Source organism: Dysidea avara, chromosome 3 (assembly GCF_963678975.1).
Source record: "Dysidea avara chromosome 3, odDysAvar1.4, whole genome shotgun sequence".
Classification (NCBI taxonomy): Eukaryota; Metazoa; Porifera; class Demospongiae; order Dictyoceratida; family Dysideidae; genus Dysidea; species Dysidea avara.
The window spans coordinates 46017497-46035472 of NC_089274.1; the positions used below are offsets into that span (position 1 = coordinate 46017497).

Sequence of the window (17976 nt, forward strand, 5' to 3'; positions counted from 1 at the left end):
AAGTACTAAAAATAATATTAAGAATTGTGGTCAAGCAAAAATTACATCATAAATAATGAATGAATTAATGTACAAGGCCTACAGACACACACTAACTGGGGATAAAATTGCCATTAAGCAAAGGCAATAGAAAACTAAACAAACAAACCATGCCCAGTATTCTATCTCATTCAAAACAAGTCCAGATACTCTAATAAAGCAGTCACAACCACACATGTACGTCATAACTGTGCTGTAACAAAAAGTAATAACCTGGTCCAGCATATATTCCATTAAGTATGATGGAATGTCTGGTGTCTGTTTAGACCCATGTGTTTATTTAACTTCAGATAAAGTACAGTATATTTATTCCATGCATATATTTTAAACAAATTATTCTTAATGAAACTGATTGTAGTTTTCTGTCAATTTCCATGTACAGCCAGTTTCAATTTAGTTTCAAGTCATTTTAGCGTGATGACTTGAAATAGGATAAGAGCAGCCATCTACTACATGAGGATAGTTGCCTTAAGTCAGGACAAATCTCTTTGCTATATATGGTAGGATTACATAGAATAAGTAAGTAAATACATAAATAATAAAAAAAGTGGACAGTTAATCCCTAATTCAGTCATAGCAATACTATGGTACGTACTGCTCAAACACAACGTTGTCTCATGAGAGTGCAAGCAAATAAAAATATTGTTAGTTAAGGGTGTGGCACCCATTTCGCTCACAATTATTCATCACAAATGAAACAAAAACAGATTCCACGCCCTTTAATTAGCAAGGTTTTTACTCTCCTGAGACAATGTTGCATTGAAGCTATGTGTACTGTATGTATATATTGACAGACTGAAGTGGAAATTTAATCAAGTACGTAGTCCAGCTTATTTCAGTACTTTAAAATAATAATTCATGCAACGTGTGTTAATTACGAGTCCTAGTGTATGATGAAGCTACAAGACTAGAAAGTTCCATAAATCATTTAAAACATTGCCTTGCTTGAGCTGGATGAAAAATAAAGCACAAGGCGAAAGCACTTGCAGCAATGCTTTAACATAATTATACTGAAATCATATCGAAGCATTAATTTCCATATATAGGGTCCGCAATCCGAAAAATCAACTTCTACAAATCAATCCCCCTATCATTGTGGGATGTTCATTGTAGTATCCCATTGCTTGATCCACCATGAAACCGGAGGCACGATTGTTGTCTTCACAGAAATATCATTTTCAGTATCTCACAAGATGCAAGATTTATTTTTAAAATTTCGTGCTCAACACAAAGGACCGGATGAAACTTGCTACTTAGCCAAATCGTATCCAGAGTTGTTGTAGTTGAAAATTACGCACAGAAATAAGTACATGGTTTGCTGGGTGCCCGGCACAGGGTTGCTTTCTTTGAAAAAACAGACAAAGAAATACGAAGTTTCGAATTCAAACTGCCCTACCACCCAGGGCAAGAGAAGCCAACTCTTCCTCATAGTGTTTCGATACGGTTGGGTGCATAGTCTGTCTATGCTGTTAGTTTGGAAAAGATCTGAGACTTCTCACCATCTGGGTGACGAGCGTCAAAATGTTTTACAGCATCAAAGAATTGTGTTGCGAATTCTACCCATTTCCAGCGCTTCTGCAGCCACAACAATCATCAATTATAGACTAAAACTATGGCAAAAGATGTCCCTGAATGTTTGGTAACAGCGGTTGTCAATTATTATTTCATCCACAGCTTCCACGCCTCGCTCTAAAGCTATGCATCAAGGGAGGCAGCAAAATCGTCCAAATTTGACTTCACCTCTAACGCTCCACAACAGCTTCAAATCTTCACTGGATTACCCTACATCACCATTATGCTGCAAAACATCCCAAAACAAACTGAAAAATGCACAAAAGCTTTCATTTTTTATTCGAGCTGGGTGGAGCTCCTGGTGAGCTGCTGGTATATTGCATCATATGACATCACAGAACACCAACTACTACTACTACCAAACGTTTTGAACCATCATTTATCATCATTCTAAACAAAATTAAGTGACCAGTGTGGTATCAGAAGTACTGGAAAGCACTTTGGTACCATTGAGAGAATCCCTTGAAATGATGCACGAAAATTTTGACGTTCTTCACCCAGATGGTGAGAAGTCTCAGATCCTTTCCAAACTAACAGCATAGATAGACTATGCATCCAACCTTAACACATCACTATGAGGAAGAGTTGGCTTTTCTTGTCTTGGCTGGTAGGGCAGTTTGAATTCGAAAATTCGTGTTTTGTTTTCTGCTTTTTGAGAGAAAGCAACCCTGTGCCGGGAACCCAGTGAATCATTTGCTTATTACTGTGCGTACTTTTTAACTACATTAACTCTAGATAATATCTAGCTAAGCAGCAAGTTCTATCCTGTTCTTTGTGTGGAGCCCGAAATTTTAAAAATAATTTTTGAATCTCACGAAATACTAAAATCGATAGTTCTGTGAAGACAACAACCGTGCCTCCGGTTTCATGGTGGATCTAACAATGGGATACCACAATGAACATCCCACAATGGTAGGGGGATCGATTTGTGAAAGTTGATTTTTCGGATTGCGGACCCTACCATATATAGACTTTTCATATTTAGATGCCAAACATTATTTAAAGTGCTTATGTCACTGTAAGAGGCTAGCTACCAGCTAGAAGACACCATACCTGTAGCTGAGCAATATAGTTGACCACGCTCCTTTACAATCTAGCGGCACCACTAATAATCAAGCACCATGACACCCCCTCCCCAATCATCTAGCTGTTCTTGTTGCAATTGACCACATCGACCTTGCCTCTTATGGGTAGCTCAATGAAAGAAGGCATGGAAAGCTTTCCATGCCTCTTATCCAGTTAATTCTATAGACATGTAGACATTGCTAGAAATGCCCTTATACATAATTTGAAGTTGTTTAAACATTTTCTTCTGTTGCCATCATCTCATGTACCTATACTAGGGTTTCATGCATATCAAAAATCTCATGTGGCTAAATGTGTAGGCCATTACAAAATTCTTGTACAAATAACAAGATTTAGGTATCTGTGATGGCCTATGCATAAATGCTAAACCTCGTAAGGTGTGAACCCAGCAACTATTCACTTAAAGTAGTCTTTATGTTGTTGATTTTACTGCTCACAACATGCATGCTTGAGAAAACTAACCTTCTTCAAATATGCACCATCAAAACAGTTAGCTGTATTTACTATCAATGCACCACTAGTATGCATATGTGAGGCATGAGAAAATTTAAATTCTATATAGGTCCATTGACAATCGCTCATAGCTTTAAAAGCTTTATGCTGACATAAAAAGCTTTAGTTATGTTAATACTATAATTGAAAAATAATTTTATAGCAAGCAACAAAGAAGCATACTAAACAAACTTTGAAAGGTTCATTACTCAGAAAGGGAGAATAAAAATAGAACACGTATCAGCATGCCAAAGGTTTCTTCTTAAGTAAGTTCAAAGCATTTCTGTGAAAGTAGTACTGTAGCTGTAGCCACTTTTCTGCTACACTTGGCTGAACACAACAGGTAGACAGGCAGTAGAAATTCCATTAATTAATTTAAAAAAAATCTGTTGCAACTTGTTGAAAACGTTTTGGGTTGATCTGAAGGCACTTTAGGGCTTGATTTTACCCAATCAATACGGTCATGATATCATAAGAGGGGAAATTGAAGTAGTTGTTGTGGGCAAAATTTTCACTGTGAAAAAGGTGGGATATAAGATGGTATTTCCAGTGGCTTATTGAATACAAATGAGCCTTAATATAAATCCTGTATTATACTCATGTTATACTTTAGTATAATGCATACTATACTATTACATATATGGTTTCAGTTTATTTACCACATTACCTGAAATAGCTTATATCTAGTATAATGTCCACACTATACCATCACATATATGGTTTCAGTATGTTTAACACATTAACTAAAGGGAAGCATTAAAACCCGGAATACGGAATAACGGAACAGCGGAATAACGGAATAAGCAAAATTTACAATTCCAACATTTTACTATTATTTATATCCTTCTATAGCATTTATACGATGCTCACCTCATAGCAACTCTGCAATCGCGATGACTAACACACGAAGGCGATCCTAAGTAAGTTAAACTACTTTCTAATACACCCGTACCACGCAAGCACAACTATTTACGTGGGATGTATGCGTAGTAACTCACGTTGCTGCGAAGACGACCATCATGGCTGGTCGGGTTGTGTAGAATGTCACCGTGAAGACTAAGGTGCGCGTAATAACAATGTTAGGGGCGCTTATAGTTTCTAATTGGTGCCTACCCTACTACAGGATGTTCTTAAAATAGAACATCACTGCGCATGCGCTTGCTGAACATGCTTGCATGCTTGTTTTAACGGTGCTTACTCGTGTGATGGAATCCTTGACGTGTACTTTATCTTCCAGTTCTGAGGCTAGTTACAGATGCCCATAGTACTTTTGTATGTGTCCTTTCATGGATTGCAGGGAGAAGAGATAATTGTACTTTCATCAGAGTCGGAGTTCAGTAGTGCGAATTGCTCGCCTATAAAAAAGAGAACAAAGTAAGTTTTTTATTGTAATGCACTGTCGTATTAGAGTCTTATGTCATGACTTAACCGTGTCACTGATCTGATGAATGTTTGGTAGGATATGTACCGTATAGGTGGAAATTTTCGAGGGATGAAACTTTCACGAATCTGTTTAAAACACGAGTTTCAAGTTTTACGAAAGTGTAGAAATCTTTTGCTAAGGTAATATATAGATCAACTTCAACAATTCACGATTATATGTTCACGAAGCTGTCATTACTCGCGAAAGTTTCGTCCCTCGAAAATTTCTGCCTATATGGTATTACTAGCTATTAATTAATTCCCGTATCTATTTATGTAGAACAGACATAAAGGAGAATGATGACTGTGTCAACGAGTTCAGGTATTCAGGCTTACAGTTGTACATAATCTCTTACAAATGTTTTTTTTTCAGTGAATTAGAGTTTTATGGTGGCAACGAGCAACTGCCCATATATGAGAACATTCCTACAAGCCGTAAAAGGCTTTATTCAGCTACAGACATTGCTAAGATACTGCTAAATCCCAAGCTACCAGGGTCTAAACAAATCTGTACTACGGTACCAGTGAGTATTGAGAGAAATGTTTCTTTTATTGTCGATACAACTAAACTGGAGGACACAGCTGACATCCTTTCTGACGATATGGGTGCTTGGAAACACAATGGAGTTGATACTGGATATTTCAATGTTTCAATGAACTCCAACGGTATCTCTGTGGAAAAGATAGAAGAGCCAACTTCTGATCAAACATACACAGTAAAACGTGTTTATCGTGTACATGGCACCAACCGATCATTGAAGAAATTGACAGCCTACATATTAGGTAAGTCTTTCGTATTTTCAGTAGCTCGTGTATAATTAGCAGCTGTTATTACTTGTTTAAAAAGGCCACAGCTCTATTTTGTCATTATTGGTATCAACTACACATTATGCTTTTATGGCACTACCTTAGGTTAGTGGTGTAGATTGGCTAAATTCCTTTTCAAAGTCCACCCCTGCTTAACCAAGCATATGTTACAATAAGTGAACTGTAAACAAAGGTGGTAATGGCTACATAGACCCCATGTTTAGTAATGCAAACTCTGGCACCATAGTGGCTTGTGAATACAAAGGACTTTTATTCGTGGTGTTTTCTTTTGTGCATGCACATACTTCAATGTTCCTGAGAATGGGTTTATAAGACACACTTGTCACCAACAACAATGTTTAAATTGTATTTAATTATTTGAATGTTATAGTGTGTGTGTAGTTCTGTATTAATCGTTTTCCCTTATAGATCCCGCTGAGAAAGTACACCCCCTCGTGCTTGTCACCTACAAATTTGATGGTGTTCCAGAACACACTGTCCTTGTTCGTCCACACGGTAACTGCAAAGAAAATAAACCATATCGTAGGACTATGGAAAGCACAAAAAAACTATTGACTACCAAACTTGAGTCACAATCACCTAAAACAGCTGTCAATTCTGTTTATGAAAGCAAGGGAGGGATCCTTAAAGCTGGAAGTGCAGGAAAGTTGCCCCGGAACCGAAACCAGGCTTACTATTTGAAACAAAAATTACAACAGCAGGAAATTACAGATTCAATTGGATTGGGGTTGTCACCAAAATCCACAAAAGGTATCCATGACATGTTATATATAGTGATAGAGCAATGTAAGAAAGCTGAAATTAGTGATAGGTTTGTTCAGGATGTAGTGTGTGCCCCAGAGCCAATGGCAGTTCTTGCCACAGAGCAGCAACTGATAAATATGGAACGATTTTGCTGTGACCCTTATCAGTTCTCTATCTTTGGTGTTGATCCCACATTCAACCTGGGAGAATTCAGTGTAACACCAACTGTGTTTAAAAATGTAATTTTAGAAGACACCAAAACACACAGTTCTCCGATTGTGTTGGGTCCGTTGCTTGTTCATTATCACAAGACCTTTCGTACGTACAATTTTTTTTTTTCAACATTGATTGGATTACGATCATCCCTTAAAAGTGTACAGGCTATTGGTACAGACGGAGAGAAAGCCCTAGCAGATGCCTTAACTGAAAACTTTCCACATGCAATCCATCTCCGGTGTTTCTGTCACCTTCAGCAAAATGTAGAGTCACATCTTCGTGAAAAGCAATTCCCATCAGCAGTGATCCGACAGTATGTTAAAGACATATTTGGTTGGAGAGACCATGATACTGTTTATGAAGGCCTTGTGGACAGTGTAGATGCTCAGTCATTTAATTCGCAGCTTCAGCAACTTCAGAATGAATGGGATGAGAGAGAGAAGTTGGCATTTAGTGATCGTGTGGAGCATACTCCTGGTTTCTACACATGGTTTGTTGCAAACAAATCTGAAGATTTCTGTAATCACACTTTGCGAGGATTACGAGAGGATGTTGGGCTTGGCTCTCCACCTACACCATTCTTTACAAATGCGAGTGAGTCTGTAAATGCTGTATTAAAAGAAACTGTTTCCTACAAGAAGCAACAGTGGCCTATTTTTAACAACAAAGTAAAGAAAGCTGTTGAAAGCCAACAGGGTGAAATGGAAAAGACCATCATCAGCAGTGGTCAGTACCGAATATGCCAAATGTACAAATTTCTTGTTTGCTCTGAGGATACTTGGTTTAGGATGACCAGTAGTCAGAGGCTTGTGCTTATTAAAAAGTTTAATACATGCAGTGTTCGTGTTAAGAATAGAGCAGTTAGTTCCACTGAGCAAGCCAGCAGTAGTAGCAATACAGAAGAAGTTGCACAAGGTTGTGTCACAGTAGGCAATTTCAGTACCTGTGACGATGACAACATCATTTCTTTATCGCACAAGGCTATTGCCGATACTCGTGTGCCACAACCAGTTGCTGAAGGAATTTGGAAGAAAGCAGAGATGCTTGTAACTGAAGAGAATGCTGTGGTTGTGGCACCTGGATGTGGTGTGAAAGATAAAATGGTGAAGTCAAAGTCTGGCAGTGCTCCTCATCTTGTTAAAACGACTGGTAACTGTGACTACAAATGTGATGGTAGCTGCATGCAATTCAAATCTTTGAATATATGTTCTCATGTTTTAGCAGCAGCCCATGTCAATGGTGATACTGATGGGTTCATCCAGTGGTATCGTAAGAACTTTGGAAATCGCTTGCCTAATTTGACTCAGATAGCATCACATGGTATGCCTGCTACCGCTGGGAGGAAAGGTGGGAAAGCACCTAGAAAGAAAACTGCTCCTCGTCCAGTTTTGACTTCTGAGAATCGTGTTCCACTTCAGACCATTCATATCGTTAATAATTCAACAGCAGAGAGTCAAAATAACGCCATCACTCAAACACACGCTGGTGTTTCAAGTTGCACCTCGCCACCGTATCCATCACAACCATCGTTTCCTATGCCACTACCGATACCGCCGCCACCATTTATGTACAATCCCCATCCTTACGCAAGCCACTCCTATTCCAATAGTCAACAATTGCATCAGCCGCATTTTCAGCCGTATTCTGGTGTTGGACCTGCTCCTCCTCCGCAATATGCTGCCTCAACTCCTGAGTTTACAGTATGCTTCAAGTTTGGGAATGTAAGTGTTTGCTCAGGTTGTCGTCAAAATTTCTTGCATTCTGAAGATGTTTTGATACGACATGCTGAATTTCGCTCATATAATAGTCCTGTGACTGGTGCTATGGCTTCAAAGTTTGGTAACGCTTACTACCATCCGAGGTTTTACTGTGTCACAAAGAAGTGGCCTGAATTTACTGCAGCACAGCTTTGTATTCCACAAGAGATCATGGTACATCTCACTGTTTTTCACAAGAGTTTACTAGCTCAAGAGTTTGGCATCAACTTTTAATGAACTACATATGTACATGTTCATCAGATTTTTTATTCTTTGTTTTTCAGGTTGTACTTTTGATTATAGGTTTTCGTTGTACTTTTATCCCACAAGAGATCATGGTATATCTCACTGTTCTTCACAAAAGTTTACTAGCTCAAGAGTTTGGCACAAAGTTTAATGAACTATGTTCATCTGATTGATTATGTTCTTTGTACACTGTGTTGTTCAGGTTGTAGCTACTATGACTAAACGTTTTCGTTTTTGTTGTACTTTTTATCTTGAAAATATGGTCTTAAAAGCTAATAATATAGTGAGCATGGGGTGGGCGCTTATAAATTAGAAAATATAAGAGCTCCATTAGCACACCTAAAATATAGGGTTTGCTCATAGATAATAGACGCCCCTAATAATATGTGCACCTCGGTCTAAAGTATTAGCACCTCCTAAAATATTTCTTTGGAAAGTAGTGACATTCTACACAACCCGACCAGCCATGATAGTCGTCTTCGCAGCAACGTGAGTTACTACGCATACATTAAATACAAAACATATAGGAATTATTGTATTTCTTCAACTGTGTGCTCTTACGTTGTATGCTACAGATGTGTGATGTTTATCACTATACTGTCGATTTTATGTGATCGCGTATTGCTTAAAGAATAAATCCCACGTAAATAGTTGTGTTTGCGTAGTACGGGTGTATTAGAAAGTAGTTTAGCTTAGTTAGGTTGTTCTAGAGTGGTTAGTTTTGTGCGTATTCTATTTAAAGATTGCCCTAAGGATCGCCTTCGTGTGTTAGTCATTGCGGTTGCAGAGTTGCTACGAGGTGAGTATTGTATAAATGCTATAGAAGGATATAAATAATAGTAAAATGTTGGAATTGTAAATTTTGCTTATTCCGTTATTCCGCTGTTCCGTTATTCCGTATTCCGGGTTTTAATGCTTCCCTTAACTAAAGCCTTACATGAGATTGCTAGTATAATACAGGTTATATCAAGCTTTTTTTGTATTCAATAAGCCACTGGAAATACCATCTTATATCCCTCTTTTTTCACAGTGTTTATGGGCAATGCCAAAACCTTCATTGTCCCTACTATACAGTACTATCATACTGTATGATAACAGTTTATTTAATTAATGAGTGACACCTGAAACCTGTCATTATTTTCTTATATAAACTATATTAGTACTTCATACTTACCTCTTCTACACATGGTCTCATTACCATCCCAGTTCCCATTACTCTGACAGGTCCTAGTGTCACTACCAGTTAGCTCATAACCAGTGTTACATGTGAAATTACAAGTGTCTTCATAGGAAGGAACTCCATCATCTCCCAGTGAACAAGTAATCATTCCATTATTAGGATCAGCAAGTGATGGACAGGGAACTAAAGAACAAAATAATATACCTGATTCAGCAAAGTTATTCATGTACTAGTATGCTAATACCTCTTCTACACACATCATCACTACCATTCCAGCTCCCATCACTCTGACAGGTCCTAGTGTCACTACCATTTAGCTCATAACCAGTGTTACATGTGAAATTACAAGTGTCTTCATAAGAAGGAACTCCATCATCTCCCAGTGAACAAGTGATCATTCCATTATTAGGATCATTAAGTGATGGACAAGGAACTAATGACAAAGCAATAGACAAGTGCTAGCACATGTGTTTGCAAAAAAGCGCCAGTGCACATGCTGTAATTGTGCTAAAAATAAGAGATTGTGGTCAAATCCCCAAAGTAAAAACACATCGACTGTGGTATTACTTCACTCAGTGTATTTATTGAGTGTTGACACTTCCTCCTACTTTTGTACTATGCAACCAAGAAAGTTGGTGTGTCATATATGTATAATAACAGGAAGAAAGAAAGCCTGATTTCCATATACATAACTTCATTATCCCTCTACTGGAACAATTTTGTAGTGGAATGGAACCAAATTGGAGCAAAAATCACTCCAGGAACAGAATATATACAGTTTAACTTTCATTTTTTTTGTTTTCCTGCTTAATATGGGTTTAGATTTTGCATATTTGCACACTTTACAAAGCAAAAACCAAATGAAATCATACAATAATTCTAACCTCTATGTAGTATCTATATCATGAAAGTTCTAATGCATTCTATTGTATGTGTATAAGCAGTGTTAGGGCAATTAGTTTTAAAGGTAACTCATTACTTATTACTATTACTTACATCTAAAACCATTTAGTTACAGTTACATATTACCCATAAAATAAAGTATAGTCTATCATATTATATTATTTTGTATGCACAACCTTAAGTGCAACTACCACCTTATCATGTGACATGATCGTGTTGTTGGACAATGTGCAAATCTTGGCTATAATTTTATTAAGTAACTGGTTAATAAGCTTCACTCTCATTAATTTGAGGTGGGCTTAGTTACTTTGCTGTGGCTAGGTGTTACTCAGTGAACTAGTAATGAGATTAGTAATTTTGTTACTTGTAGTAATAAACTTAGTTAAAAGGACAGTACACCAAGCCATACAAGTGCTGGTTTATAGCCTGGAAAATATGTCATGATGTAATAACTTGTACAAAAAGGCAAATTTGTAGTAATTTTCTAAAGGGATAATTGTAAACAAAGTGATGGTAATGGTATAAATTTATGCTGTTTTACTCGTAAGGTACCTCCCCTGCAGTTCACATCATTGTGTTTGGTAGCAAAAAGAACTGTTCTATAAAATTTCACCTTGTGCGAATCATGAAGAGCCAAACTCTAGCAGCTGGTACAAACTTATAATGTTATCACAATTGCAGCACTGACAAGAACTTGAATATAGTAAACAAACTTGCTGAGTTAATAAATGGCCTCCTCTGTACATTTCCAAAGTACTCTCTGCCATAAAGAATTGGAGAATAGGAATAATGAGCTCTAGTGCAAAATTATAAGTTTTCTTGTAGTGTAATGCAAAAATCTTTTGGATACAACACTGAAACAGTGCAAGCATAAAAACAATTGAAAAGATCAAGATACTCTAATAGAGCGGTCACTTACTCTAATAGAGCAGTCAACTCCCAGTGTATAATTCTAACAAGTTTAAGAAAAAATTAGGAATTTTAAGATTGATTAGGGATCATAGAAAAAAGTAGGGAAACAAGGGAGGTCACCTACACCTGCAGATATACCCTAATTCAGTCTATATATACCCCAAGACCAAAACTGAATTAGGGATTAAATATTCACTAATATATCTGCAGGTGTAGGCAATCTCCCTACTTTTTTCTATGATCCCTAATCGAACTTAAAATTCCTAAACTTTTTTGTTTATATTTTTAATAATATTATTATGAGGTGAGAATTGTCTTTTCAATCAATCCAGTCACCACGGAAAATACGAACGATTCTCATTAATGTACTGTAGGGAAGTTATGCATACCGCTATCACGAATTGACACCTTGGGCTGTCAGCAAAAAGAAATGGGACACAAAGCAGGACAAAGGCAAGTCCATGATGTGTGCATTGTATGTACTATGGTATGCCAAAAGGCACGCCTCGGGACGAAGCGATGTTGAGCAGTAAAAAAAATCAAGCCCATAGCCTTAGCCGTTATCGAGTTACTCTTGCCTTGAAAGTATCAGGCAGGCAGGCAGGCAGGCAGGCAGGCAGGCAGGCAGGCAGGCAGGCAGGCAGGCAGGCAGGCAGGCAGGCAGGCAGGCAGGCAGGCAGGCAGGCAGGCAGGCAGGCAGGCAGGCAGGCAGGCAGGCAGGCAGGCAGGCAGGCAGGCAGGCAGGCAGGCAGGCAGGCAGGCAGGCAGGCAGGCAGGCAGGCAGGCAGGCAGGCAGGCAGGCAGGCAGGCAGGCAGGCAGGCAGGCAGGCAGGCAGTAGAAAATTCCATTATATACTTTTTTTAAATTTCATAACAATTTATTGGAAGCCTTTAGGATTGCACTGAAGGCACTGGGTTATACCTAACCAACACTGCCAAGGTAAGTTGTGAAACTGATTTTTGGGTGAATTTTTTTTGGCTAGGAAAACCCAAATCTCTGTGATCACTAATATACAGTACTACCATACTGTATGATATAGCAGTCACTTACAATCAAAACTCTCACTAATATGCTTGTTTTTACACAAATTATGGGAATAAGTTTTGGAATGATAGGTAAATTTAAAAAGAATTGCCAGAAAGAATAATTGGAAGCTCAAAAAGCATAATAGACTCTTGCCTATATATTACTTAGTTACCACAGGTAATAATAAATCCCATCCAAAAACAGCTTGTAGCTGTAAAAAATGTGCACGTTCAAGTAAAGCAGAGTTAACTGCGACAAAAAGTAATGATATCATAATGCGGCCATGTGTGAGGTATGCAAGTTGTAAAATTAATATTAGCTAATCAGATAATACAATATTATTGCTAAAGTGTTAATGAGAACTATGTGATGCTGCTAGTTTTTAAGTGTGTGAGCATCTTCATAAATGCCACATAAATTAGATTCTCAATAAAGCAATGTGTATAGATACTCTGATAGCAATAAATAGTTTGAGTTTGGCCGCCTTTCCTTTGTTCATAGTATTGCCGTACATAGGAAAGGCGGCCAAACTCAAACTATTTATTGCTATCAGAGAATCTATATATACACATTGTTTTATTGAGAATCAAATTTATGTGGCATTTATGAAGATGCTCACACACTTAAAAACTAGCAGCATCACATAGTTCTCATTAACACTTTAACAATAATATTGTATTATCTGATTAGCTAATATTAATTTTACAACTTGCACACCTCACACATGGTCGCATTATGATATCATTACTTTTGTCGCAGTTAACTCTGCTTTACTTGGACACACACTTTTTTACAGCTACAAGCTGTTTTTGGATGGGATTTCAATACTTTTTGTTAGAGTAAGCATATACTGTTGAAAACAATAGGTGAGTTTCCATGATTTTGACAGAAACTCCAGATTACAGTGATAGAATATTAAAATACAACTGTAATTTTAGTGGCATGCAACTGCAGTCAACTAACACCCATTTTAACTAGTAAACCCTTAGTAACACTTTGCCTTTCATCTTGTACTGCATCAAGATACTCTAATAGAGTAGTCACAAAACAGCTGTAACACAGCAATCAATATTACAGCATATTTACACTTCTGCCTAACACTGGATTGTATAGTTTAAATCACTAGCTACTTACAGACTTTACAATATAGCACTTGTAGAAATGTGACTGTTCTGTTAGAGTCATTGACTGCTCTATTAGAGTATCTTGATCTACTTCACGCATTGACTAATTCAAGCGGAGAAACCACGCCTTTGCAATAGGAACTCTTGTGAAATGAAATAAGAATAGTAGAGAAATGGCAAGTATGTACAGAGACAATAGAGGGGCGCGTAATTATGTCCTGTTGTAAATAAACGCCGTTAAAATTTATATTACTACTAAATAAGCGCACCAGAATAGGTTGTGACCTTTGAGAGGCTGTTGTCTCATTGCTTGCCTTTTCATGTAGAAGGGATTTAGTGCTACTGAGACACAATTGGTGAGTCTAACTATACATGTATTTGTGTTGTAAAACTTAATTGTAAAAAGGCGATTAGCCAGCGCATACCGGCATGATAAAACATGTGTTTGTATCTTGGTTTGTACAGTAGAGTCTCTCACGATTATTAGAGATAGAGTGGTAACACCTGCCGTCACAGTCGTTACATAATCACTTCCCCGGGGCAGAAAATGTACGCATACCATTGGGGCACGGGTTTACTTTGCTTGAGGTTTGTTGAGACTGTCTTTCTTAATGAAACCACGTTGTCAGGAACAAAGAAGAGAGTAGTATAACAGATATTTAAGTAGTGCAGGTTAGTTTGATCCGTGCTGGACGAGTTATGGCTGATAATTACGTGGGAAGCCATTTTATCATTTTAACCTGGGTAAAACCAACCTGACAACAAGATTGGGCAGAGTTTGTCTCTGTGCCCACTGTGAGCATTTATTATTGATTTATATTATTATTATCAAAGCTACTAGCTACCTTTTAAACCAACCTGATGCCCAAGTGATGTTTTTCATCATGTTTCTCATCTATGTAGTGAGTAAGTTTCATGCTGAATGGAGCACCAGAAGCCAAGTTGCAGCCTCTTGAAGGTGCTCCGCCATTGAATTTGCCCTACTTTTTGCCCCGTGGAAGTTGCGGTTACACATTTTAACGTAATTTTGTGACGTAAAAGTTATCGCTCTATTGGACCAGGGTAAACATTTTACTGCTATATTTAGAGGTTGTAGCATTTGTATATCTTAGTATCTTAATAAATAATCCTCCATGATCACTAATCACTAATAGTACAGTGAAAACTGGTCATTATTCAGGTACAGACAAAATTTTCTGACCTAGCTTATTAAGGAGGTGGCTGCATTTTGCGGCCTTAAAATGGTAAGAAGCATGCTGTTCTAACTGGCTATAGAGATGGATTTAGTGTGAACAGTGTATGAGACAGTGAGTACCGGCAGCAAGGGGGCAGCCAATCTGTTAGAGCACCAAAGGCACTGCTTCAGACATAGGCAGTTGGCTGTCAGCCCAACATGTAAAAAATTTCACTTTTGGTCCTTATAAGTGAAAGTGATGAAGTCATTATCCATAGGATATTTAATTATATTTTTCAGAGTATTCCTTCAGTTCTACTATATAGTAGCCAAGCATAAGATGAACATAACACAGCATTCCAGTGGTTTAGTGGTGACCACAACACTGCCTGAGTTAAACTGTGGTGAGATTTGAGACTACCAGAAGCCCTGGAATGCCTTCAACACATGAAATACCAAATATCTAATGCCTGGCTTTCATCCACAGTGGACCTATCTTGGTGGCCACTTGTACAGAAGGGGAACAGCTGCCACACAGTCTTGCAAGCGAAACAGTTGCCATACCCCTTAATTATCAATTTTTTTAAATTTGAACAAAATTGTGCGTGCAAGCGAGTGTGATGTTGTGCTTTGGCAGTGTCGTGTATATGGTAGCCATATCAGATACTGCCTAGCAGTGACACATCATGAGTATTTAAGTCATAATGCGTTACTTTATCATCCATCTAAATACTATCCCTGAATGTGTCATTTTGTGTACAGAGCAATCTGCCACAAGAAGTGACCTGAGTAAGGTTTCAGCGTATTATTGTTAACCATTAATATTATTCACCATTGTTAACCATATGTATAGTGAAATCTCACTTAGTGTCCACCTCTTCAATAAGACCACCTCATTATATTGGCCACCTATAGAAGGCTCAAAATATAGATAAACAGTAGTTTATGACCTCATTAATAAGGCCACCTTGTTATTCAGGCCAAATTTTTTTTGGTCCCAGAGCTGGCCCTATAAATAAGGTTTCACTGTATTTATGTGCATTTTTATTTTTTGTAACTTTTCTTCAGGTTTACTGATGGGCACTATGAAGCATTGTTGACTGGTCCATACATAATGTGGTGACTTGAAATGCTAAAACGGTACGTAGCATGTCTTGTATGCACATGTTGTAATGTGTTGTAATGTGTCCACACATCTTAGAAATAATTATAACTGTATTCTCTATAAATAATCAGTTCCATAGTGCCACTGGGTCATAAGTGGGTTGAGTATGAATCATCCAGGACATTTGGGTCACATTTTGTCCTGGCCAAGTGGATCTCATCCACTGACAGAATATACAAGATCAGATCACTGCATAAGTTACGGTGGAACTTGTTTATTGCCGCCTTCACTCAATAAGCAGGTAGCAGTGTATAAATTCTCAATTTGGAATTGGCTTTTCAAGAGAGGTTGTATTTCTATACTGGTGGCCCATTAAGACAGGTTGTACTGATGGAGTGTACATACTAGAGATGCAACAATATCCTCCACTTAGTGTCGTTTGATAGTGATAAAATGGAGACTATGTATTGTTGTAAACTATACTATTATATTGCAACTCTAGCACATATTTATAACAGGAATGTTTATTAACTGTTTAGACATACTGGAGCCACATCCACTCATCTGGATTCTACAAATGGAGTCATACCAACTTGTGACTGCACTTATTACTCATTACTCCCACTGTGTTTGGATGAATATACATGCCGTCGTGTGAGACTTGCTACCATGGTGGGCCACTGGAGAAGATTTTCATAGCAGTTATATCACAGTCATTGTTGTACAATTCTTACATTATTGTTGTGAAAACTATTTGGTATTCATGTGTCCTCTGTATATTATAATTTCATGTGTAATTTTGTGTGGGGGTGCTATAAAATGCATGGTGACAATTGTAAATTTTTCAGGTGGTTTTGCGCACTTCCCTCAGCTACATGTGCTAATTACTTACAGCTTGTGTCAACAACTGGTAACCGCAGTTGTGCTCTGTGCCATTCTTTAAGCCGCGCCCTTAGAGAGCAAATTACGTGGGGGCGACTAATTTCAAAATCGAACGCACCATAGATTGTAGACTATAATCTATGGCAGCACACTTCTCTTTGTGGCTACATGCACTGATTAACTACACACAGCGCCAGTTGATCAATAACCTGTGACCGCAGTTGTGCTCTACATCATTCTTTAAATTCCGAGTTAAATTCTTACAGAGAGCAAATTACGTGGGGGCAACTAAATTCAAATTTCAAACTAGCCATTCTCAAAAACATATGTTTCAATCTCAACGAAATTTTTAGAACAGTTTAAAGACACATTGCCCTACATGCCAAGCGAGTATTGCGGAAAACAACAATATGGGGCTTGTATTTGGCCTCTAGGTCGACTGAGGACGACTGAAACTTCGTTTGGTGCTGAAATTATGACTGTAGGGTAATGATGTCTGGTGAAATCAATGATGTGAATCTTGAGGCGATCAAGATAGTACTGAAGTGATAGCAGGGCAATCAACGTTCGGAATGCACAAAGGAACACAATGCATGCACCTGCGGTTGCGTCTAACCGCATGCGAAAAAAACAACAAAAAAAAACACGAAACATCTCCTTTCATGTTGGCAATCTCGATCACGAAACAATCGGCATGGATTTGCTTCACTGCTTGTGTGGTAGTTACTAGTGACACGATGAGTTTAACTCTAGAGTTTCAGAGTGATAGCGTAAAAGACGGGTGAGTTATAGACAAGCCAAATTTGACAACGTTCGTTCCTGTAAAATCCTCACGGTAGTGGTTGCATCATTTATTGTCTGCGGCGCGCGTTTCTGCTTTACTGGCCACGCGACTCACTACCGTGAGTCTTGATATTTACATAAGTAACGTGTTACCCCCAAACACTGTGTATAAGTGTAATCATAAATCTGCACAAAATAGCCAAGCTGTGACAAAATGGGGCATTAAAAGCTGGTGAAAAAGTTGTGAAATCAAAAGTGGCGGCCACTAAATAGCTGCTATGATGGTAGTGCTAATAAATTTCGTCTGTAGATGAGAAAGAATGTGTGTAAAACTAAGCCCAAAGCTGCAGTTTTGGGTATATAAAATACAATGAGAGAACTGGGTTTAAAAATATCAAAGTTGGTGCCCATAAATGTTACAATGATGCTAATGCCAATTAATGAAATTGATTAGCATTAACTTCATTCCAGCCATTTTTTGATT

The 17976-nt window shown here is 38.0% G+C and overlaps 1 protein-coding gene across 1 annotated transcript in view; it reads right to left on the reverse strand.

The window, feature by feature from the left end:
- LOC136251263 (sushi, von Willebrand factor type A, EGF and pentraxin domain-containing protein 1-like) overlaps positions 1–17976 on the reverse strand; it is a 64805-nt gene that overhangs the window by 17305 nt on the left and 29524 nt on the right. Inside the window, exons 14-15 of the mRNA XM_066043687.1 lie at positions 9827–10015; positions 9577–9765 (exon numbers count right to left, since the gene is read on the reverse strand). Of these exons, the coding sequence (XP_065899759.1) occupies positions 9577–9765; positions 9827–10015 (378 nt within the window). The remainder of the gene's footprint in view (positions 1–9576; positions 9766–9826; positions 10016–17976) is intronic.